Source organism: Rhinolophus sinicus, chromosome 3 (assembly GCF_057876585.1).
Source record: "Rhinolophus sinicus isolate RSI-liver-muscle chromosome 3, RSI-T2T, whole genome shotgun sequence".
Classification (NCBI taxonomy): Eukaryota; Metazoa; Chordata; class Mammalia; order Chiroptera; family Rhinolophidae; genus Rhinolophus; species Rhinolophus sinicus.
In genome coordinates this window covers 121,122,155-121,147,500 of record NC_142503.1, presented here as the reverse complement: position 1 = coordinate 121,147,500, position 25,346 = coordinate 121,122,155, and the positions used below count along the sequence as shown (strand labels likewise).

Below are 25,346 nucleotides of genomic sequence, written 5' to 3'. Positions count from 1 at the left end.
TGATGTACTAAAATTTGGTGCAACAAAAGAGGTAGTGATTTATGGGTGTTTTTGTGTTCTTTAATGAAGGCTAGAAATATTTTCCTCAGAACAGTGTCCTAAAGACTTGATTGCATTGTGGTTAAGGGCTTAGACATTAATTAAGAACATATATTTCAGTAAAAAAGTATCTTACACCAAAAATTCTTTATCAACGTGGCTGGTCGTTCCAGTGGAATAATTTGACGTGTTTTGTGAGCATTTGATGGGACATGGAAGATGATCATTTGTTGTCACACAGCACCCTAACCGTTTGTCCCTACCATCCTTTCCTTAAGGAAAGAGGGTTGCGGGGTTGTCCCTCTTAGGGGTTGAGTTTTATAGGTTTCCTCTCTTGGTCCCAGTATGCTGGGTCTGCGGTCAAAGATGAGTAAGATTCCTCAAGGGAGGAACGACTTAAGCCAGACGGGACCCCAGGGACCCCCATGAGCTAATGTGAAACTAGGAGGGATGCCCCTCCTCCAATGCTTTCTGGAAGCTGCTGACGCATGCTTCTGATGTCCGGCACCCTATTGTGCTAAGGAACGTTAACTGAGCGAACTTATCTCGCTTCCCGCTTAACTCATGAGGTAATTGCTCTGAGAAACCTACTCCCCCAGGGGTTGTACACACCGCACCTTGATCATGTGGGGACAGCATGCACAGGTTGCTTTGGGACAATATGATTGGGTATTGGAAATATGCTAATTGTATCAGTGGTGTGAGAGTCTTGCAGACCCTGCCCAGAATCATGTGATGCCTATTGTAAAAAAACAATAAATACCCACGTCGACCAGACTCGGGGCTCCAGTCCCTTGAGGCTGTGAGTCCCTTGGTCCTCTGTGGTTTCTTTGCATTCAGTGTCTCTTGTCTCTTTATTTCTGTAATAGAATTTAGCCCTTGCCGCCTCCCTCGCTTACCCCACTGCTTGTGTTGTGCAGGACGCAACAATCATTATCCCTGTCAAAAAGTTGTTGTTAATGATGTATGACTGGTGCTATTTAGATTACAAAGAAACTCAGATGGCATGGACACTTATTTGTGATACTGTGTTAGAATTAAGTACTGCGGAGGAAACCAAGTCATTTTAATCCCTCTCTCTAGGGCCTTAGAGATACCAAAATAATGTCACTGAAGGGGTGGCCGGATGGCTCAGTTGGTTAGAGTGCGAGTTCTGAACAACAGGTTGCTGCTGGTTTGATTCCCATATAGGCCAGTGAGCTGCGCCCTCCACAACTAGATTGAAGGACAATGATTTGGAGCTGATGGGCCCTGGAGAAAACACATTGTTCCTCCCTCCCCCCCCCAAAAAAAAAAAAAAAGAATAAAGGGAGTATTATCTCATTAAAAAAATAATGTCACTGAACATTTTCATAACACTTTTATATATTTTTTTAAATAATGGAACAGCTCTTTAAATGAAATAAGACCAATGGAAATATGTTCATAATATAGAGCAGTTAATTGAGATGTATTGAGATTTAGTGAGCAAGGTTATATAGTACATTAGCGTAGCCAACAAAACCAGAATCCAGAGCTCTTGACTCCTAGTTGAAGGCGTTACCAACTAAGTTCACATAAGAGTAGTCTAGAATAGATGATTTGAAAATAGAAAATTGTTCAAATCACTAATCCTTTGTTAAGTGTCTATTTTGTGCAATACATTGTATCATTAGTTTTGTTTGATTAAAAAAATGAGAAAAATCATAACTTTCCATGAAACTACATTGTGTAGTGGTAATACAAATAGTAGAGAAAGGGTATTTAAAACAATAAAATGTTTATATCATATGAAAGCTAAAGATACTTTTTAGGAATAATGCTATAGAAAACCCCTTACATACTAGTATGTAGTTAAGGAGAGAATTTGGAGGAAATAGCTAAGGGGGTTTCTGTTATATGTGAAGAATGGCTCTGAGATTGAGGGGCCATAATTATTGGAGGAGGTAGTATTTCATGCTCAAATAGGTTTACTGAGGCAGCCATGTTGAACAGGGGTAGTTTTGGAAACTCGTTTGGAGGGAATGCTAAATCACATAATCAGAGCTAGCTGAGACCGTGGCGACCGTCTGGTCCTTGCATTAATTTTATAGTTAAGGAGACTGAGACCTAGAGTGGTTCTGAATTATTTGCCCAAGGTTAGCCACATAGCTAGATGGGGGCACAATTGGAATTAGATTCTTTCCAAATGTTTGGATATGAAAACACAGTAAAGTAGATTGGCAACTGAATCTAGAAGGTGGCGAATTGTGGAAACATATTGGATGTGTAGAGTAGATCTGAGTATAATTTTTGTAGAGATGTGACTTCCATCAATTTTTTAAAAGAAAGGAAAGAAAACTTTGACTGGTTTTTGGTTTCTTGGGCAAAGTAAATCAAAATAGAAGGATGCAGTGGTCCATGGAACAATTTGGAAAGTAGGATGAGCTGTCTGATGGCAAATATGAAAATGACCTTCCCAGCAACTTGTAAGACATTTTATTAATACCAGTAATAAAGGTAATGATATTAGTAACAACAGCTACCATTTATTGAATGTTTACTCTGTGTCTATGCATCGTGTCAAGCATTTTATGTACTTCAGTTCATTTCATTGTTTCACCCTGTGACCTAAGTGTTACTATGCCATTTTGTAGATGAAGAAACTGAATCTTAGAGACATTAAGTGATTACCCTAGTCACACAGGTAATTGGCTATGGAGTAAAAATTTGAATTCTGCTTCTGTTTGAATTCCAAAGCTAGTATTTCTCTAACGTGAGTAATGAATAGAGCCTCCTTCTAAAGGAAACATTTTCTTTCCCATATCCCATCTTATAACTTATTTTTGTTATAAGACTACTTAACTCGGTGTAAACATGAATTCCATAAGCTTATAGCTCTTATGTAATTTTGTAAAACTTAAAAAAATTACAAATTAAATACAAGTAAAACTTACAAAATCAATAATATTCAAATTAATTATATTCATTTAATGTGAAAGATGAAGTTTTTGCTGAAATGAAAATACCTATTGCAAGAGGAATTTGCAGCTATTGCACACTTGAGTTTGGCGTGCTTGTATTGCCATGTGCTGTGTGCTAACTTGGTTCTGCTGCCAATTTTCCCTATTCTGACATCTTCAGACATAACTCTGTAGTTTCCTTTGACCTTCACTTGGTGCACTCAGTTACTTATGGTTAATCCTACCTCTGTTTCCATTAGCTATGATGAAGTATTGCCACTTGGTACCAATTTGATGGCTTGGGGCTCTGAAAGTCATGGCAGTGTGTATTTATAAGATGATGGTTCTCCAGGTGATCTAGAATATGTTCATGCTAATTGCTTTTCACGTTATCATCTAGAAGAAACCACAAAATGTAAGAAATTCACATCCTCTGCAAGTCATAGCCAGGCCTCTGGTGTTTTCCCTTAAATAAAAAATTGCACTGCACTTTGTCTCAAAACACTATATCATAGAGCCATCTGATTTCCACAGTAATAGTGCAGACCCAGGAAAGCCTCCATCTTCACCTGCTTTCAGTCCTGCCTTAGTTCAAGCCACCACTCATTTGCATCTGACTTTCTGCCACAGAGCCTGGTTTTGCCCCCACTAAGCTATTCTCCACAGTGTGTTCCACACTAGTGAGTTTTCTACAATACAAACCGTTAGGACCGAACTCAGGAATCACCTGTTTCTGGAAACTTTCCCCTGTTGTCTCCTCATCTCCCACTTCCTTACCCCATCCACTATCACCTTCCCCATTCTCTCCCCCAGACTGAATTAGTTAACTTTTTCTTTATTTCTCCTTTATAACTCCATACCACCTTAGACATCCCTCTGTTATAATGCTTAGCACACTGTGTTGTAATCCTTCATTGTTTGGTCTTCCCAGATAGAATATTAGCTTCTTGAAAGTAAGGCCTGCCTATGCATCTCCCAACTAGCATGTTGTCTGATGGAGGAGGTTCTGATGATAGAGTTGTGATCTTGAATCACTGCTCAGTCAATTGTAACTTTAGAAGTGAGGAGTCAGAAATATGCCAAGGCAAAGTAGACATTTCCCCATTTCTCCCATTCACGTGTGTAAAATGTATACCTAACTAGCTAATGTGAGAGTCTTAGTTTGTAAGCAACGTAATTTTAGAAGGAATCTTTCCATAGAGAATTAAATGATAGCGTCATTTTGCTGTCCTTTGTTTTCTTTTGGTTAGGTGCTGTGATTGTCTCCACGCCCCAGGACATTGCACTGATGGACGCACACAAGGGCGCTGAGATGTTTCGTAAAGTCCACGTACCTGTAAGCATGATGTGTCACTGTTGCAAAAATACAAGACACTTCTAACTGAAGAAGCAAGTTTTTGAGAAATACAATCTAAGTTTCAGTTCTATGCAGAAATCTGTGTGAAAATCCTACTTCATCTTTATGCTTACTTTAAAAACACATATATATGTAGGTGCAAACATGTATACACGTTGTATTAATCAAGAAGAATTCTAAACAATCCTTCAGGTATGAGTTTTCTGAACAACTACCACCTCTCTCAGATACTTGCAGCTCTCACTGACCCCTCTCCCAAATAAATTACAAGAGTATTTTAGGAAAATTATTTAGATAGATACACTTAAATAGATCACCAGTGGGGGAAAAAAGTGGAAAATATGACCTTTTTTCCTTCTATCCCCTACAATTTAACTCATCTATAGCTCACTGTCTTCTAAAAAGTATCTAAGGATTTTCTATACAATATAGCAAAATAGAACGAATTAAAAATACAATAAAATAAGACAAAGGACAATTCAAATCACATGGAATCAAAAGTGAAATCTGTAAACAAATTGCATGCCATGAAGGGACTTAAATCCATTCTAGAAGTGTGCCATTAATTTTCTAGCAGCCATAGGGAAACGTAGGACTATTATCAAGTTGCTCATTTCCACAAGGTTAAAAAGAGCTTGATGCTCAAGAGAAGCAGAGCTGAGACGAGAGAGGCATAAGTCTTCCATAGATTCTCAGAAACCAAGAAACCCTGTATATATAAGCACACCCCCGTCACCTTCTTTACCACAAATAGAGGTTCTTCCTCCTAGTGTGTCTCAACAAAAGCAAGTGGACTTGTGCAAGTGGGCAGCGTAGAACAAGCATTTCAGTGCAAAGCCCATGTGATGCTTCCATCTCTGTGGCTCTCTCATGGCCTTGCTTACTTCGTTTAGGGGTAGATTTTAGAGCTTATAGAGCAGAGCTTTTTAGACTTCAGTCCATGGATTAACTTCAGGGGTCTCATGATTCTCTCTCCCTCCTCTTTCCCCCCAAATTGTGTGTTCACTCTGTGTTTGTTTGGTATGGAGAGAATTCATAACTTTCATTACATTCTTCAATGAGACTACGGCATGGCCTAAGATCCAGTGACGTATTAGAATAAATGGGCTCTCAGGGAAGCTTTCATAAGCGTTTTTCTCTCAGGAGAGCTTCTGCAAAGTAGGAAATAGTGGAATAGTGGAGCTGAGATGATCCTCTTCGACAAGTACCTCTTCTCGCTTGCCGGTTCGTGCAGAGCTGCATGCACTAACAAGCCACGGAGCTCTGACTGGATCACATGCTCTTATGAAAATTGAAGAGCCTGATAAGGATGAGGCCGTCTGCTCAGCTTCCCAGTGATCTGAGCGTTTTCTCACTAGCAGGGGTACAATTGTGATCAGAAAGTGTGTTGGGGAGCGCTTTTGTATGTGGATGAGTGATAAAACCCCCAAGGGGTTCTATCTTGTGAATTGTAGCTTGGAAAAATTGTAAAGCAATGGTAATGAAAGGCCTGCCTAGGACAGAAAACCGTCTCAATGAAGCACTTAGTATAAGCAATGTGACTTCCTATTATGCCCTCCAAGAGAAACAGATACAAGTTATGCCTACCCGGATAATTAAATAAGGTTACTGATACGGGATTTTAAAATATCAATCAGCAAATAGTTAAAGAGAGGGTTATCTACCAAAAAGTATGAGAACAAGTCATCCATAATCCTTTTGTCTGGTAGAAATTAGATAACAGGGCCAATGACCTGTTACTGCCACTTCAAGGTCAGCATAACGGCCATGCTTTCAGCGTACAAGTGAATGCTTAACTGCTCGTTCTTAAAGCTAAGGGTGGAGGCATACATCCAGGTTGCTCAAAAGCGTCAGGAAATCCTTGAGGGAAAAATTTTCAAGGGAACAGAAGCAAGAGCTTTTTGTTAAACCCTGCTCTGTAAATAATCATTATGTATAACAAGAGACCATTTTACCGGATGCTGTCACTTGAGGTGACTATGGCTATGGAGCAGGTCCTACATGCACTTTGCTAGTTGGGGGTCTAATGGCCATAGTTGCCAGATTCAGTCCTTATGTTGTTTTCACTTACCTGCAGCCTTGACACTTACTGCCCTATAAGTAAAGAGTCAAATAATCTCATAACTGTCCTGACAGATTCTTCTCCAGACTGTAGGACAGAGAATCCTTATGGAACATAAGGGTGGGGGAGAAGGTTGGATGTCACCAAGTCCAGGTTAGGCTATTGCCAGGTGAATGCCACTGAAGGATAAAGGTTGAGGATATCAGCAAGGAAATACCGTGAGGAAGTATTCCAAGGGAAGGGTCTTGGGCTGCACAAGGCTCCTAGGACTAGTGCAGGATGGGTTAGGGGCTGAAAGAGCTGTCTATGATCAGAAAGTTGATGCTGGAGTTTAAATTTGAGGAACTGGAGTAGTTCTGGGCCATGACCAGGTCCATGTGCTTGGTCACAGATGTGTGGGGCTGAAGTGGAGTGGAAATGAAAGTCACTGGAAATGCATAATTCCTCTAAGGTGGCTTTTTTTGACTTTGTCCTGTATCTTCATTGTACAGCTCCTTTTTCACTCCTGTATTTTAATTATTTGCCCTGTAAACAGCAAAAATTTTAAAAGAAAGAATGCCTTAATCATCTCTTAAACCTGTAGAACAAGCTCAGTAATATTCGCGAGTGAAAGTGAGCACCTCCCAGCAATGAGCTGTGTAAGCAGTCGGACAGCCATGGGGCAGCTACATTGTAAAGGCAGTCCCGGCTTTGAATGGGGTGTGGATTTGATGACTCCGGCACTTAAGAGCCTGAGAGTGTAACTAATGGTAAGGCATCTGAAATTAGAAAGTGTTCCATAAATGCAAAGGAAAAATGTTATGCTTTGTTTATACCACTTTATTCCATTTTTTTCCTGGTTTTTAGTTTTGCTATTTTTTCCCCTTTTGAAGTGCATTAGTTACCATGGAAACAATGGCGTCATTGGAATTCATTGGTATGGACAGAGTTTAGTAATGTCTACAAGAACATTTTGAAGTTAATTTAAGTTATTTGTTAAAACTCAAGGCTCAGATAGGGGAAAGAGAAGAGATGAACTATTAAATTCTCTGTTCGCTGCCTGAATGATATCAACTCTGCCAAATCCTTGATTAATCTCAGTATTTGTAGATAGACTATTTTAAAAACATTAAAATCTTCAATCTTACACATTTTTAATAATGAGTACTTTATGTGTTGTGTCATTCTTACTCATTTTTGTTGCTGTTTTTTTTGTTTTGTTTTTTGTTTTCACAAGGCAGGCCCAGGCACCTAATTTGAAGCCCTTTCACTACCATTTGAACTTTTAGAGTTAGAGGGATTTTACTATCCAGTCTTTCCTTCTTAGGTAATTTCCTCCTTCCCAGCTCCTGAAAAGTATATTAAAATATATTTCCTCTCTTATTCCATCTGTATATAAGGGATCACTTAGTTAATTTTAATTCAATAAATAGTTATTCTACAAATACATGCTTGCTGCTACTGAGTGCCTTCTTTAAGCAAAGTACTGTGATAAGCTCCACTGGTGATTAAAAAAGAAAAAGGAGGATGAATCCTTTTTCTTCAAGTACCTTATCATCCTGTAGACTAACCCCATTATAGTGAAGAGGCCCTGAATTCTGAGGAACATGAGAATACTTCCTTCTCTCGGCCATCAAGCAGGGCTTTCATGGAAAAGCCATGATTTTTTTCATGTCCCTGTAATTTTACACATGCTGGTCCCTTGCCTGATACGCCATTTTCAGCTTGGGAACTCATATGCATGTTCCAAATCTTTGCTCAGGCATTACTTCCTCTAGGAAGCTTTTTCCAAACTGCCACAAAAGGCGAATAATTCTTTCTCTGAACTACTTGAGCATAAATCTAGTTTGACTCTCATCCCACTACAGGTTTACCTGTCATTCCTCACAGAAGCATGGGAGTTCCTAGAGGCCAAGAACACATGCTTTAGACATCCTTCAATGCTCAGTTACCTGGCAGGTAGCAGGTATATGATAAATTCTTATTACACTGACCTTTGACCTGGAATGTACTGCCATCCACAGTCTGCTATTCCCTTTGTCCCCAGGTCACAGACCACACTGCCTTGAATTCTCTCTGCCACAGCCAAGTTAGTTGTCTCCCACTTCTTTGAGATTTCCATGCAGTTTCTCTCCTCGTGGCCCTCAGCATGTGGTTTCCCCACCTGAGGAACCTTTACCCTTCCTTCTCACCTGGTAGCGCCTTTTTATCCTTTGGTACTGAGTTCAAACGGCTCTTTCCCGGGGAGACTTGCCCTGACCCTGTTAAAGCAGTAAGATCATTCTAGTGTATGATCCAGTGGCACTCTATTTCCCTTTTGTAACCATGGTGATATTTGTGAGCACTTCCACATTTAAAGTGCCATACGTAAGCTCTGTGAGTGTAGGAACCGCTTACTTCCCTCTGCCTAGTATATATAGCTGCTCACCAAACATATACTGAATGAATGAGTGCAGTAGAATTTTCATAGGCTTATTGGGGGTGGGGAAGGGACAGAATTCAGTCTGGAAAGAACCAGGAAATCACAAGTTGTGTTCAGGGTTGTTCAGTCTGTCTAAAGTTGAAGTAATACGTTTGGCTGTGTCTATGCTAAGCCCAGGTTTGGTCGAGCTTTAAACACTGGGGCTAAGGAATTTGGACTTTCTTCTTGAGATTCTTAGAGGAGTCCATAAAGAATGCTGCATAGGCAATAGACAAAATTAGCATGGAGCTTTAAAAGGATTTAATTTGATGAGGATGAATATAGAGGATAGGAGCCAAGAGAGTGTGGAACATTTGCAATGGTCAGTTATTCTCACGGCACGTGTGCCTCACCATGAGTCACAAAATCAATACAGTGAGAGATATAAACAAAGTTTTTAAACAGTATCAGGGCAAATTGCTCTTAGGAAGAGAAAGTGTCATGTCATAAATATTTAGTCTCAGTTATAAACACATATATGTATGTGTTTCTATTGGATCAAGATATAAAATAGTTCCCTTGTCACAAGACAGTTTTAATTGGAAAAACACTGGTGTAGGTGATAGGCAGTAAGGGTTTGATCTAGAATAACAGCAATGAAAATAGAAAGAGCAATAAATGTAATTGACATTTCGAAGGAAAGATTGATTGACAGGCTTGGCAATTGATTACATAGGGTAGGTAGGTTAGAAAAAAGGCAGAAATCAAAGGGATTTTGAGAGTTATGCTGCCCTTAATAAATCTTCCAAGAGGTACTTTTTCGCTCAGGATAGCAGTGAACTAGAAATTAGACGTTAGATTCCCGCAGATCCCTGCCCTTGCTCTTTGAGGGTTGTGATTTAAAACTGGCTGGCAGGGAAGAGACTGGTAGAGAAAATGACTTGGTGTTGGCCTTTTTAGTGCTATTCACATCACATGATGGGTGTGATCATCTTCTCACAGAACCAGATTTATTATTTATCTGTATATTTGTAGCCTGTTATACACAGATTTTTGTTTAGCACTTAGAGAGTTATATTCTTTAGGTATATAACCTCTTTTATGGTTGTAAATTAAATGACTTCAGAAATTTTATTATAATTTTGAGGCAATAGGGTCCTACTTACAGAGGCATTTTTACATAATAGTAAAGAGGGGTGAGCTCAGGAGTCTGAATGCTAGAGTTCAAACCCCAGATCTGTCACTTGGTAGTTGTATGACCTGAGCAAGTTACTTAATTTTTGCCTCAGTGTTCTCATTCATATTATGGGAATTACGGTAGTATTTCCCTCAGAGAGATGAGGTGAAAAATAAATGAGATAATGCACGTAAGGGGCTTAGTACAGTGTTTGGCACAATCTAAACATTCGATGTCAATACCATATCATATAATTAATGTTGCTCGTTATAATTACTTTTAGAATATTATCAGGAAATAGATAAATTTATAAGTCATAGGTGTTTATAATTTGACCTAGGTATTTTGACTAGTCTCTTTATTTGCTAATATGAATTTTAACAACAAATTTTTAAAAACTTAGATGAATATTATTTTTGAAATTTCCTTATTCCTTGAATATATTATTAGTTGAACCTAAACTGTTCTCTTCATATAGATTACTTAAGTTGCTAGAGTTAGAGTCTAAAATTCTAGCAACTTCTAGCAACTAGAGTCTAAAATTCTGGATTATATAAAATCTGCATTATTTAATGTAGGATAATTGCTGTTACAAATGGACCTCAAAATACATAGTGATACAAATGCAATAGAAATTTATTTTGTGCTCAGGTAATAGTGCTAGTAGGTGAATAGGTGAGTAGGGTGACCTTCTTGCATAAAAGTCACTTAGGCTGTTGGATCCTCTGCCATTTTGAAACGTGGCTTCTAAGGTCACCTTTGGGGCCATCCTCACTGAGCCATGCAGAATAGAAAGACAGCACAGAGGCTTGTGCGTGGGAGATGTTCATGGCCCAGGCCTGGTTGTGGTGCACATACCTCTCCTCACATCCCACTAACTCAAACTCAGTCATATGACCGCTCATCACCGTTTTCAAGGATCCCAAGAAATGTAGGTTAGCTGTGTGCCAAGGAAGATGACACTTGGGTTTTGGTGAACAGCTATCTGTCTGTGCTGCAGTTGACCTGGCAACAAACACGTATATGAAAGCCTAATGCTGGTCACTGAAGCTATTTTTTTCCTTATAAATAATTCAGAAAATCCTATAACTAATTCATCCTTGCAAATAGTTACTTATTTTATAAAAAAGAGAAATTTTGCTTTTCCTGTGGTTTATTTTTCCTGCTGGTTAACAGCAAAAAAAAACACAAAAAAAATCCTACTGTGGTCTTGAACTTTTAGCATTATTTGTTAGGGCTAATGATTATATTGTCTTCTAAGAAAAATTAGGTGATCTTAGAACCCAAAATTGATTTTTCTTATCAATGTTTTCTTTCCATTTTCCATTTTTATTACCAAAGATCATACAAGTTGTTCTTAGCGATGAGGATCAGATTGTGGTTTATTATTTTTCTGGCAGAGTAACCATTTATGGCAGTAAGTTATCTATTTGAACCAGGAGCTCCACACCTTCACCCTTGAATGCCTTTAAAACTCATGTTTTCATGATATCTGTCTTGGAGCTTTCTCAGCATCTAGTTTGTCTGTTGGACTCCCCAAATCCTATTTTACTTAGTCCCTCAAGCCTACCTGCCTTAAAAAACAATTTAGAAATAGGTAATCTTAAGTGAAAATAGAGGCAAGTGGCACATTTATTCTCTCCATTCATCCTTGGGCATAGTTTTTTCTCTGTGGTCATCAGGCAGTCTCACTCGACTCTGGGAAGTCCAATATTTTTGATGTATTTAAAGAATCTTTCATTATTGGCTTTGAAGGCCTTACAAAATGCTGTCTGAATTCTTTCTGGGAACATATATTAACTAATTTGCACATGACATATCATATGTGACTTTCTTCATAATTGAGTTATCTTTCCATTTTTCAAACCTGACTTTTCTTCAGTGATAACCTGTAGAAGACTGGGTAGGCAGCATTCTTCATCTCAGCCATAATTAAATCTCAGAGACTGGAGATGTATGCTTATTTGTGTCTTTCTCCAGGATCTCTCAGAAGTCCAGATATGCTTTAAATTAGAATGCTATTCTATGCGATTTACACGAATTAAACTGATGTAACCCTCACAGCAACTCTGTGAGGTAGATAACGTTATTTTCCCCATTTTCCAGTTGAGGAAACTGTAGTACAGAGATTAAATAACTTGCATAAGGCTATCCATCTGTTTAGTGGGCCCCTTGGATCCTGTCACAAGCAGTCTGTTGTCTAGAGTCCACGTTCTTAATTGCTATTTCTGTGGATTATCCAAATTTGAAGTTTAGTAATGTTGAGATTCCAGGGAATAAGAGGAGTCTCCTTTAAATTTTTATCCTCTTTGGGGTTCTGATTGTCTAGTTGGGCAAGTGAAGACAGGAAACTGATGGATTGAAAAATGGGGCAGAGTTAAGAGGCCATAGATTCTGTTGACAGTCGAGAGAGGTATAACTGAGGGTGTTATGGGGAACGGGACATCCATGGCCAGGAGAAGGGCTCCTGTAGGCTCAGTGAGGGGTGAAGATGGTGCAAATCAGGTCTTCCCTTATAAGTGTGCTCTTAATTACTGTGTTAAATCACCCCACTAAACCGTGTTGACCCATCTATTGTTCCAGGCCACCTGGTTCCATGAACAAAATCCTCTAGGTCATTTACTTGTCATCTTGTTTAGTGACTTCCACATACAAACCAGTAACCCAGCTGGTTTGAATTTTTGCTGTTATTTACTAACTTTGTGACTTTGAACAAATAATTTAGCCTCAGTGTTTTTTTGTTTTTTTAAAAGATTTTTTTTTTTTTTAATTGGGGAAGGGGAACAGGACTTTATTGGGGAACAGTGTGTACATTCAGGCCTTTTTTTTTTTTCCCACAGTGTGTACGTTCAGGCCTTTTTTTTTTTTTTTCCAAGTCAAGTTGTTGTCCTTTCAATCTTAGTTGTGGAGGGCGCAGCTCAGCTCCAGGTCCAGTTGCCATTTTCTAGTTGCAGGGGGCACAGCCCACCATCCCTTGCGGGAGTCAAACCGACAACCTTGTGGTTGAGAGGACGCATTCCAACCAACTGGACCATCCGGGAGCTCAGCGGCAGCTCAGCTCAAGGTGCCGTGTTCAATCTTAGTTGCGGGGGGCGCTGCCCACCATCCCTTGCAGAACTCAAGGAATTGAACTGGCAACCTTGTGGTTGAGAGCCCACTGGCCCATGTGGGAATCGAACCGGCAGCCTTCGGAGTTAGGAGCATGGAGCTCTAACCGTCTGAGCCACTGGGCCGGCCCCAGCCTCAGTGTTTTTTGACCCATCTCATCAGTCACTGTGGCAGTTAAATGAGATTGTACATACAGTACTTAGCATAGACCTTAGTTAGCACATGGTACTGTATAGGGCGGTTCTGAATGTTACTGTTCTAGTGGTAGACTGTAGAGATCATTATAAACCCTCATTTTAGAATTCCAGGCATAGAGAAGTTTAATTATACCTCATGGACCCAGAGTTAGTTAGTTGGTTCTCGAGAGGAGCATGAATGCAGGCCTCCCCATTCGTTGTTCTTTCCATGCCACACTACTTCTGAAAGAGAAGACAAGAACACCCAGCTCATTTTTTAAAATTATAAAATCTGTATCCATGTTTCAAGGAATATACCAATAACTGGTTTAAGGCTAATGGAGAACTGAAAAGCACTTATGAATTTAATCTATTTCGGTTGTTATTATTCATTCTTGATTTAACAGTGAGTTTTTCCTCTTCATTTTTTCTTAAATCGTAGCTTTTAATCCTTGTGACAGGTTCCAACCAGCAAGAGTTTAACCTGATTGTAACCTTGAGAAATTGCATTATATAGTAACCTGAAAATCTTGCTTATTACTTACCTGAATCTGAGTTTAAAATGCCAAGAAGAAATTAAAATTGGAGCCTTTTGAGCCTGCTTAATTCAGTACATTTAGATACAAAAAGCCAATATTTCAGAGTAATGTTAATATTTCAAGAGAATCAATTTTTTTTTGAGAGTCAATTTTTAAAAAGTTAATAAAAGAAGTATCCTTCTGAGCCAATGATGGATTCGAATAACATAAGAATAACATAGGAGGTTTGTGGTGGCTGATATTAGGCAGGCATGTAGCATTTACTTTCTTTTAATAAAACTAGCTGAGGTAAAAAAAAAATAAGAATCTGATACTTTGATGAGACATTAGGAAATGATTGAGCATGCTTACAGCTGCAACTCGATGGCATTATGTAAATTAAGCTGACAAAGCATCTGTTTTCTAATGTTTCTGCTCTTAAAGCATACACAAAATAGCTCAACAATAAACACAAACAGCTTAACAACATATGAAGTATTCACATGATATAAGGCTTTTTGGGGGTTGGGTGGTGGTTGTCATGAGGACATGAATACTTTAAGAGAATAATTTTTATGAACAAAATTGTAATATGGATATTTTAATGTTTTTTCTCATATTCACTGCACCTGTTTAAAACTCATTGATTACAGAGGGCTACTCTTACATGAAATAGGGCAGTGTTTTCTAATATTTTTAATGCTCAAGACTCTTTTTAATTTTCTCCCAACTAACCCCATCTTTTAAAAAAGTTGTATGCCACATAGTCTGTATACCTTAATTAATAAGTAATTTTTTTTCTTTTTAAATTAAATATGTGTATGTGTTTGACTGTTGTATGAGCTTCTGAACAGAAGGTGATATAACCCACTGAGTGTTATCCCATTCAGTTGATGTAATTCAACTAAAAGCAGAGAGATTTGACAGTTTATCTGTCCTGTATAGTCTTGAAGGTAAATGTTTCATTTCTGTTCATTTTTTAAAAGTACATAACCCACAGATCCTGATAAATGTTTTTGTGTATTGTTAGGACCTTAAAACAACATTAGGTAGAAGAACTGCCAAATAAGTTCTATAGTCAGAGGTAAATTATCTATAGCAGCAATGCCCAACCGAAATATAAAGATGAAGTAAATTTTAATAATATACTTAACTCAGGATATTAAAAATACTATAATTTCAACATGATATCAGTATAAAACCTGAGAATCAACCAACAGTGGAATTGTATTTAAAATACCAGGAATGCTTAAAATTCAATAAGAAAAACACACACATAATAAATAGAAAAAAAATAGGCAAGAAACCTAAATAGACAATTTACAAATGAGAATATACAAATGACCAATAAACATGTAAAAATATCTTCAACTTCATTAATACTCATGTCAATGCAAATTAAAACCACAGTGCAAAGGAAAGCTGGGCACAGTCAAGAAGAATGAAGACAAACTGGGATGGCCCTTCAACTCTGCATCTTTCTTTCGCCACCTGTAACCAAAGGAAACCTTTCGAGTATAGTACTTAAGGCTTCACTTCCACCTCCCAGCTCTCATGCCACTTTACTTTTGGTGAACTTTAACCAGGAGTCATTGTAGTTCCCAATATAAATAAACTGACAATTGAATAGTACAGCACAATAATGAGTGGGTATGACAACACAATCACCATAGTTGATAAAATGAAAGAAGACGGATGGTATCAAATGTTGGTGAAGCTGTGGCATAACTGGAATTCGCATACCTTGCTGGTGGGAGCTTCTTTGGAAATTGGTAGAGCTTCATTGGAAAACTTTGGCATTTTTTACGGAAGTTAAAAATGTGTAGCCTACCTAATACCCAGCAAAAAAAAAAAAGAGAGAGAGAGAGAAATGTATAAAAACATTCATAGAAGCATTATTTATAATGGCCCAAATCTGGAGACAACAAAAATGATCCAACAAGGGAATGAAAAATTGTGAAAGAGGCATCATAGCATCTTAGGACTCACTGAAAAAAAACTACAGATATACATGGTTTAGCTAGATGAATCACACAGACACAGAAGAACACATTGCATGATTACATTCATATCAAATTCAAAACCAGACAAGATTAATTCATGGTGTTAGAAATCAGGTTAGCTAGTTTGCCTTTGGGGAATGTGTATTGGAGAGTATACAAGGTGACTTCTAGGGTACTAGCAATGTTTTATTTCTTAATAGCGTCATGGTAACATGGGTATATTTTATAAGTCCATTCAGTTACAGTTATGATTTGTGTACTTTTTTGTGTGTATTCATAACACACTTCAATGAAAAAGCTGAAAAATCTTAAAAAATAACCTGTAAACTTAAAACAAAGTATTGAGATTTTTACATTCTTTTATTTGTGCTAAGTCTTTGATATCCAGTATGTATTTTATACTTACAGCCCATCTCCATTCTGACTAGCTGCATCTCAGGTGCTCAGGAGCCATGTGTGATGAGTGGCTACCTTACTAGACATTGCAAGTCTAGAACTCCACTATGGCAGAGATTCTCTGGGGTTAGACTTTTATTTCAGATCTTTCCTTGGAGTGTCAGATAGAAAGAATAGGGGATTGTTCCTCCCAGGGACCTCATCTTAATTTTACTGCTACTTCTCTGTTTTTATAGAATGTTTTCTGTTTAAAACAGATGGTTGTCTTTGTGTGCAGGTACACAAGATGCCAAGTAAACCATCATTTTCGTTATTTGTGCTTATTTCTTTTTTGGTCATTCTTCATATGACCACCTTTTTAAAAAAGCAAACATTTTATTGAAGTATGATATATACAAAAGGGGACAAATTGTAAGTGTATATTTCAATGAATTTTTACAAAGTGAGCACACCCATTGTTTGTATTCAAGAAATAGAACATTAGCAGTTCTCCAGGAGCTTCTGCTTGTGCCACTTCCCAGGCGCTACTCCAAAGTAGAACCCAAATTATAGATTAGTTTTGCTTGTTTGTGAACTTTATATAAATGGCATAATAAGTATATACTTTTGTATGGCTTATTTTGCTTACAATTATATTTGAGAGATTCACTAATACTGTTGATGGTAACTATAGTTCTTTCATTCTCATTGCTGTGTAACAGCATTTCATTATGTAAATATACCACAATTTATTTGTCCATTTTACTGTTGATGGACATTTGGGTAGTTTCCCATTTTGGAGTAATTAGTACTCCTATGAACACATTTGTAAATGTTTTTTGGTGAGTATTATGTTCACATTTCTGTTAACATATAACAGAATTACTGTGGAATTACTGTGCCAGAGTACAAACATATCTAAGTGGATAACTATCAAAGAGTTTTCCAAAATGAAACTGAGTGTACTTGTTCCATGTCCTTACCAACATTTGGTAGTTTTTGTTTGTTGGTTTGTTTGTTGTTGTTATAACATTCATTTATTCTAATTAGGTCTTAAGCATAAATACAGAGGGTGCCAAAAAAATGTCTACATATTTTAGAAAAGGAAAAAACTATTAAAATTGTAATACTCAATATATACCAATAACAAAAGATGAATGCAAGTCATGTGTATACATTTTTTTGGCACCCTGGTATATGGACTCCCATTGTGGCTCTAATTTGCATATCTCTGATGATAAATTAACACTTTTTCTCAAGTTTGTTTGTCTTTGGATATCCTCTTTATAGAGTGTTTGTTAAGTCTCTTGCTCATTTCTCTATTGTATTATCTGACTTTTTTCTTATTGATTTGTAGGATCTTTATACATTCCAGATAAAAGTCCCTGGGCATGTATGTGTAGTATAGATACCATGTCCTGCTCTATATCTTGTCTTTTCACTATCTTCGTTGTCTTCTGATTAAGTTATTCATTTTAATGTAGTCCCACTTAACAAAAAAATTTTCATTTGTTTAGTGCTTCATTGTGTCCTGCCAGAAAAGTATTTGTCTGTCTCCAAGGTTATAAGTATATTCTCCTGTTTTCTTCTAAAAGTGTTATTATTTCACCTTTCACATTTAACTCTGTAATCCATCTGGAATTAGTTTTTGTGTATGGTGTGAGATTGGGGGTTTAGATTCCTTATTTTCCGTATGGATATCCAATTATCAAGCAGTGCTATGTCATCTCCATTATAAATTAGTGACTTTCATGTATGAGTCTGTCCTGGACTCTCTGTTCTGTTCCATTACAACTTTTTATTTAAGCAAATTGGAATACATGTGGGAAATCTGAAGATGAGAGAATTCAAGAGTTAATGGAATTAATTTATTCAAGATAATCTAGGAAGCAGTATTAGTGCATTTATCTGTAAACCAGAAGTTACATATTACCAGTAATAGAGCCAACCTTAATTGTCAAAACCTCTGAATTTCAAGCATATAGAGGATTATCTCCAAATTTTTTGATTATACATCCTTACCAGTAAGTGATGTTTGAGCATATACGTATTTATTAGTAAATTATATCTGCTGTCTGTATCATATACATACATTACTGCATTAATATGTTATTTTCATTATATAACACACACAAAATTGAAATTAAAAAGGAAATCATAAAATAGAAATCGAAATGTTTGTATTTTCTTCCTACATCCTTGCTATCAACCAAGGTGGGCTGAGTTATGTGTGCTAACAATCCCCAAATTTCAGTGGCTTAAAACAACACCAGTTTATTACTCTCATGTTATATGTCTGTTATGGTTTGGCTTCAACACTCCTTGGCACTGTTCTTACTCTGGCACCTAGACTGATGAAGCAGCCACTTTTGGAAGCTGGCTGGTCAGGGACAGAAGGAAAGATAATGGGGAATTAGCTTCTGCCTCGTTGTGACACATGTCACTTCTGCTCACATTTCATTGTCCAAACAAGTTACATGTCCTCACCTAATTGCAGAGAATAAAAAAACCTAACCTTGTGCCCAGGAGGCAAACTAGAATATTTTAGACAGCACTGAAAACTACCACCTGTGAAATGACTGATTTCACAGAAAACAGCCCTAGATTTGTATTTGGCTGAGAAAATAAACAGACAAAGACAAGTCCTCTTAGTTTTTCATCCCATGTTGTTTTTAAAACCCTGCAGTCCTGAGAAATGAGTCTGCGACAACTACAGGCACAGTGGTCTCTTGCTAAACCCCCTCGTGGCTTCCCCTTTGCACTCATTTAACCCCGACCCCTAACATGGCCTACAAGCCCTGCCTTTCACGCCTCATCTCGCTCCACTCACACCGGCCCTCAACCATACCGGCCTCTCAATTCCTTGAAGGAGATAGAGTCTCTACGTCTCTCTTGACTGTTTTCTTACCTTCTCCTTGTTTCTACCTGCTTATTCTTTAATTTTTAGGTCAGATATTTCCTCAAGGAAGTCTTCTGTGACTCCCAGGGTAGATAGTCTTCTCTTTTCTATACTCTCATAACACTTCGTTGCTTTGCTTCCAGAGAAGCTGTTCCAGTTTTTAAAGTAGATTGTTACACTATTATTTGTTCAATCTGTTTCCCCATTTAGCTGGGGAGCTCCAAGGGGAGAAGGATCGAGTCTGTTTTTCTCACCAGTGTATGCTGCTGCCTCTGTTGAGCCCAGTGACTGGCATATAATAGGAGCTTATTAAATATTGAATTTGGTTATAGTTTTATGTTTGTGACATTTGTGTATTCTCTATAGAGAACATGTCTTAGACATTTCTATAGTCCTTAGGGGACAGTTGGCTAATAAGAAGTTATTCATGCTTACTGCAAAGTGTGTACACCACGGCTTCATGCCTCCGTGTCTTGGGGAGTCCAAGAGATTCCAGAGAGATTGGAATGCACCCTCACCTAGATGTTCACATTATTTAGATGTTTTTCCTTTTCCCATTTCTTGAGTGGTATTTTGCTGTTCAAGTTGAAAGCCCTATAGTCAGGGGATATGCCACATTTAATATAAATGGCAGTGAAACTGTCCAAGCAATGAGTATATTATATAGAATAAATAAATAAGCTGTGTGATATTAAGCTGTGTTTTCTTTTAGCTTCTGGAGATGATACTGATTTACCAAAACACGGTGTGATTTATTTTTTTGTGATACTTTGCATCAGCAAAATGGCATACATTATTAGATGCTTGGAAAATGCTCACCTACATATTTTATCCCTCTCTATTTGTCTTCATTTATATGTGTCGTGGAAAACTTTAATCTTTTCTATTTCTCTTTTCATGAAGAATAACAAGTTTGATCACCATCTTGTCTATATGTTTTATTGTAGACTATCAGTGCTGTTCTTCATTTAAAATGCAAATGTCTTAGTAGAGATTATCTCTTATAATGATAATCTTATAGGTGAAATTGGTAGGATGATACAGACATTGTTATCTGTAAGCCTCTGATAGTTGCGTTCCCCATTTTGATTCTAGAAGAGAACCACTGCTTCCCATCAACAAGAAATGGGATTAAAAGGAACAGGAATAAGGATTATATTTGCAGAGCCTGTCTATTTATTCAACAAATGTTTATGAAGTATTTTATGCCAGAAGCAGGGAAAACTCAGAAAGAGATGGGTACTTTCTATTAGGCTTTAAATTTTTGTTTCAAACGATAACATTCTGAGAAGAGCTGAGTTTCAGTCTTTTGCTAGTTACACATATGTCAGTTTTCTCACCTGTAGAATGGGGATGATACAGTACCCATCTCATGAAGTCCTTGTGAGGAGGGCATTTAAAGCATTTGTCCTAGTGCCTGGCATATAATAAGCACTCAGGATATGTTAGCTGTTATTCACTGTAAGGCTTTGTCCACAGTTAGCCTCTTAATGATTTTCCTGTGTTTCTCCTGCTTATTTTTTCCATGTTGCCATCAGAACCAAATTTCTGAAACACAGATCTGATTGTGTAACATTACCTCTTCCATACTATTTTCTCAACTTTAAAAACCTTTTGTGGTTTTCTATTGTCCCAAGAAGAAAGTCTCATGGATGACATTTAGCACCTAACCATGTGATCCTGCTGTCCTTACTAAACCAGCTTTTGCCGTAGCCCTGCCGCTAGGTTGCAGCCCAGGTAGGCCACACAAATTATATTTCATTTCCTTGTCTTGTGCTTTTCCTTCTGCCTAGAATTCCTGCTATAGACCTCAACCCCTCTTCCCACCCTCAACCGAAAGAAACAGTTTTCTGTGGGCAACTCAGAGATTCCTTTTATTCTTCCCGGACAGAATTTTGTGATCCCTGTCATTTATATATCTTTAACATTTTGTCACATTATTGAAAGTTAATTACATGTGTCTTTCTCTCCCACTAGCTTGTGAGTTCCTTGAGAGGAGAGCCCATAGGTTATTCATCATTGTGTCACTAAAACCTAGTAGGCGCACAATTGAAAACTTGTTGGAATATGGATTGAGATATGGTTGAATTTTGTTTTGATTTCAGTGTTTTTGTTATTCTAGGTTCTGGGCCTTGTCCAAAATATGAGTGTTTTCCAGTGTCCAAAATGTAAACACAGAACTCATATTTTTGGTGCTGACGGTGCAAGGAGACTCGCACAGACCCTTGATCTTGATGTCCTAGGTAAGACCACAGAATACACTTGCAGAGGAAATGGCAGAAGGAAAAGTAGAGATAAGGCATGGTGATGAAGAGTGTCTCAGAAAATGATGAATTGCTTTTGGCTTTGTGTTTTAAATTAAGTTACTAGTATAGTGCAGTTCTATGTGCTAACCTTTCTTTCGAGAAGAGAGGTTTGTAGTCTAAGTACTGTAATTTGAAGCCCATATGTTAAATAATGGTCATCAGTTTGTAAGTTGGAAACATATCTCTCAGTATAAACAGTATATATGAAAATACCTGTTCCGTATGTTGTAGCAACTTTTGTGTCAATTCTCAGTGTGTATGATGAAATGCCATCCTGATCAGTTCTGAACTTATCAGTCCTTCTGCTTTAGAAAGACAGTGTTTTTTTGTTTTCTGTAATCTTTTTATATGTGTCTGCCATGTCTATACAGTATGGCACCTGAAATTTACATTGTATATACTGTTCATGTTACTGAATTGAATAATTAATTAAGTGTTATGAGAAGAAGTAAAATCATGTGTTAAGGGAGCAAAACACAGATTATGGATAAAACATGATTTTTAAAAAGCCCACAACGAACTTTTTAGGAAACATGTTTTGATATTCTACTCATGACTGAGTTTCTGTTCTGGAGAAGGCAGATGTTAGATGCTGAATAAGGGAGCCATAGCATGAATTATTAGTTTTAGGTAGTTTACAATTACGATCCCTTACAAATCAAGGAATTTCAAAACATTGCCTATTATAATTACATTTCTAAAAGCTGATGTTAAATGTATTATTATTATACATTTGTGCTATAGCAACTACCACAATGCCAGGTGAATACTAATGATATATTTTGATACATTGCTATAATTACTGTCACTAATTATATTCTGCAACTGTTGTTTTATTTAACTAACCTAGAAAGTTCAATTTCCTAAATCTGCATAATAACATAACAGATTGACATTCACTTATATAATAAAGTAAATGTGTAATTATAATGGTATTATTGAATTATGCTGACTACATTGTAATTCCCTAATTTATAAATGGGCGGTAGGATTTTGTAAGTCAGTTATTTAGAATTTGAAACATACCTCCTCGAAAAACAATCTCACATATGGGAATTACTTTTTAACCAACATCTCACAAATGTATAATTACCCTAAAAATTTATCAGCAGTGTTGATTACTGACCACAAAACTGAATAGTGGCAGACTGCTGTATCTAACAGTGTTTTGGGAAAAATCATTTAGAGCTCCAACTCAGGGCACATCTCCTGCTTTGAATTCAGTCCTGGGGGCCCAGAGGGTATCCCGTGAACTGGAGCAGGGGCTGCAATAACAAAGAAGTTGGAATTGAAAATGAGGAACTGAAATAAGGGAAAGGGCTGTCACAGCTGTGACCTGTAACTGGTTGAAGCCCTCAGGAACCCTTATTTGTCTTTTATTATTCTGGCTGCCTCTTTAATTTATTTCATCCATTGGGCTGTGTTTTAAATGACTACTTGGTAAAATGGCTTTTCAGAACTTTATCCATTTTGATCTACGAGGATGATTTTTGCGTAGTAGTTAAGATCTCCGATCATCTCACAGAAACCCCTTTAACTTACATCCCTGAAATATGCCCTGCCTCCTTCACACCTACCCCTCAATGATACTTTTCAAGGCCACGCTGCACCTTACCCACTTTCCACACCTTTATTTTTATCCTTCTCAGTATAAAACTGGTACCCCGTTACCACTCTCACTGTGCCACCTGTTTTCTAACAAGGTTTTCCTTTTTTGGTCTCTCTTCTGTGCCTGTAGGTAGGATTGTGAGTCTCTGGAGGGCAGAAATGATGCCAATAGGTGGCGATATAAAGGAGAAGGTTTTACTTTTTTTTTTTCTACTGCCGTAGAAATGAAAGCATTTAGGATTCTTTACTATAAAGGCAGTTCATAAATCAAACGAAAAAACTTTATGGTTTTCTAAGTATTTTTTATAACATGTATTCTCCTGCCTGCCCCTGTGACAGTTTCCTGCAGTCTTAAATTCATCTGTAGAATATAGATATCAAATTCACTGAAAAGCTAATCTTTAAATGATTACTAAAATATTCATGTATTTTGTCATTTGGCTATTGAACATTTAGGAAAGACTTGAAAAGTTGGTTAAGATTTCAAAATTTGCTGACAAGAGGAGCATGAAATATCTGTTCCTCCATGCACTTCATAATACAAATTGTAGTAGGTTTTTAATTTTGTGATATATATACATCGTCTGCATTATTTACATTGCTGAATGACTTATTTATATAACACACACACAAACACACATTTCAATAACCTTTGCATGGGTTTGGAGTGGTTCTAAGAATGCTGAGGACCATAACAAGTCAACTCTTCTACTTAAGAGTCCATTTACTGCATTTTAAATCTCAGCCTTTTGAAAGGCTTCATTTGTAACGGTGTGGTGGAGAGAGTCAATGGATGATGAATCAGAGCGTTTCTACCTAAGTTCTTTTACCTAATAGTAATATGTCGTCAGGAAAGACATATCCTCCCAGAGCTGAAGTGAGTGTATTGGAGGTTCTCATTAGATACTTCCTGAGATCTCATCAAGCTCACAAGTTATATATAATGCTATATAGATTAATACACAATAAAAGAAAAATAATTCGATCTGATAAAGAGGCAGCTAGTTGAGATAACAAGTCTGGCCTACTTTTTAAGAGTTCTCTTTGCTTACTCATCTGCTGACAGCAGGAAGATTATTTTATTGTACTTTTTGTTGACTACTTTGCCTCCCTCTTTTCCTCTTTAATTTCCTCTTATGTGGCAGGATGTGTCTATATTAGGTACTGGAGGTAAAAATAATTTACAAATGCAAGCTATTTCTTGCTGGAAGATCTCCAGCAAAGTATAAATGAGAGGCCTTATCCCTTGATTGGCTGCCACATAGCTTCCATATGTATATATATGCGATCACTGTGTGGCATATTGTGCCCCTAATTTTCATTTGAAATTCCTTTCTTAGAGATTTAGCAATTTTATAATAGTCATAACTCAAGTTGATTTGAATCAATTTAGTTTAGATTTTATTTCTTTCTGAAGTTAAAATAGTGAAATTCCAAATGCTGATATAAATGTTTGTAGTGCTAATGGATATCTGGTGGGCTCTTTTAGGAGACATTCCCTTGCATCTTAATATAAGGGAAGCTTCAGATACAGGCCAGCCGATTGTGTTTTCACAGCCTGAAAGTGATGAGGTAAGTTATATTTTTAAATAATGTATTTTAATTGCTTTTACAGGATATATACTTTTTTAAAATTAGATTTTATTGGGGTGACTATTGTTAGTAAAGTTACATAGATTTCAAGTGTACAATTCTGTATTACATCATCTATAAATCCCACTGTGTGTTCACCACCCAGAGTCAGTTCTCCTTCCATCACCATATATTTGATCCCCTTTACCCTCATCTCCCACCCCCTACCCCAATACCCTCTGGTAACCACTGAACTATTGTCTGTGTCTATGAGTTTTTTTTCTCATTTGTTTTCTTGTTCTTTTGTTGTTTTTGGTTTATATACCACATATCACTGAAATCATATGGTTCTCTGCTTTTTCTGTCTGACTTATTTCGCTTAGCATTATAATCTCAAGATCCATCCATGTTGTTGTCACAAATGTTCCTATTTCATCTTCTCTTACTGCTGAATAGTATTTCACTGTGTGTATATACCACAACTTCTTTATCCATTCATCTATCAAAGGACATTTTGGTTGTTTCCATGTCTTGGACACCGTAAATAAAGCTGCAATGAACATTGGAGCACGCATGTCTTTATGGATAAATATTTTCAGATTTTTTGGGTAAGATACCCAGGAGAGGGATTGCTGGGTCATATGGTAATTCTATTCGCAATCTTTTGAGGAACCTCCACACTGCCTTCCTTAGCGGCTGCACCAGTCTGCATTCCCAACAACAGTGTATGAGGGTTCCTTTTTCTCCACAGCCTCTCCAACACTTGTTACTATTTGTCTTGTTGATGATAGCCATTCTGACTGGGGTGAGGTGACATCTCATTGTGGTTTTTATTTGCATTTCTC

General features: G+C 37.3%; 1 protein-coding gene across 5 annotated transcripts in view; it reads left to right on the top strand.

Moving 5' to 3' along the window:
- The window catches only part of NUBPL (NUBP iron-sulfur cluster assembly factor, mitochondrial), a 196,931-nt gene that overhangs the window by 154,745 nt on the left and 16,840 nt on the right, over positions 1-25,346 (top strand). For 4 of the 5 annotated variants that reach the window (XM_088796898.1, XM_088796895.1, XM_019754547.3 and 1 more), the window contains 3 exons: positions 4,211-4,296; positions 21,138-21,258; positions 24,419-24,501. In XM_088796898.1, the coding sequence (XP_088653024.1) occupies positions 4,211-4,296; positions 21,138-21,258; positions 24,419-24,501 (290 nt within the window). The remainder of the gene's footprint in view (positions 1-4,210; positions 4,297-21,137; positions 21,259-24,418; positions 24,502-25,346) is intronic. The other variant, XM_088796897.1, reaches the window with a different exon arrangement.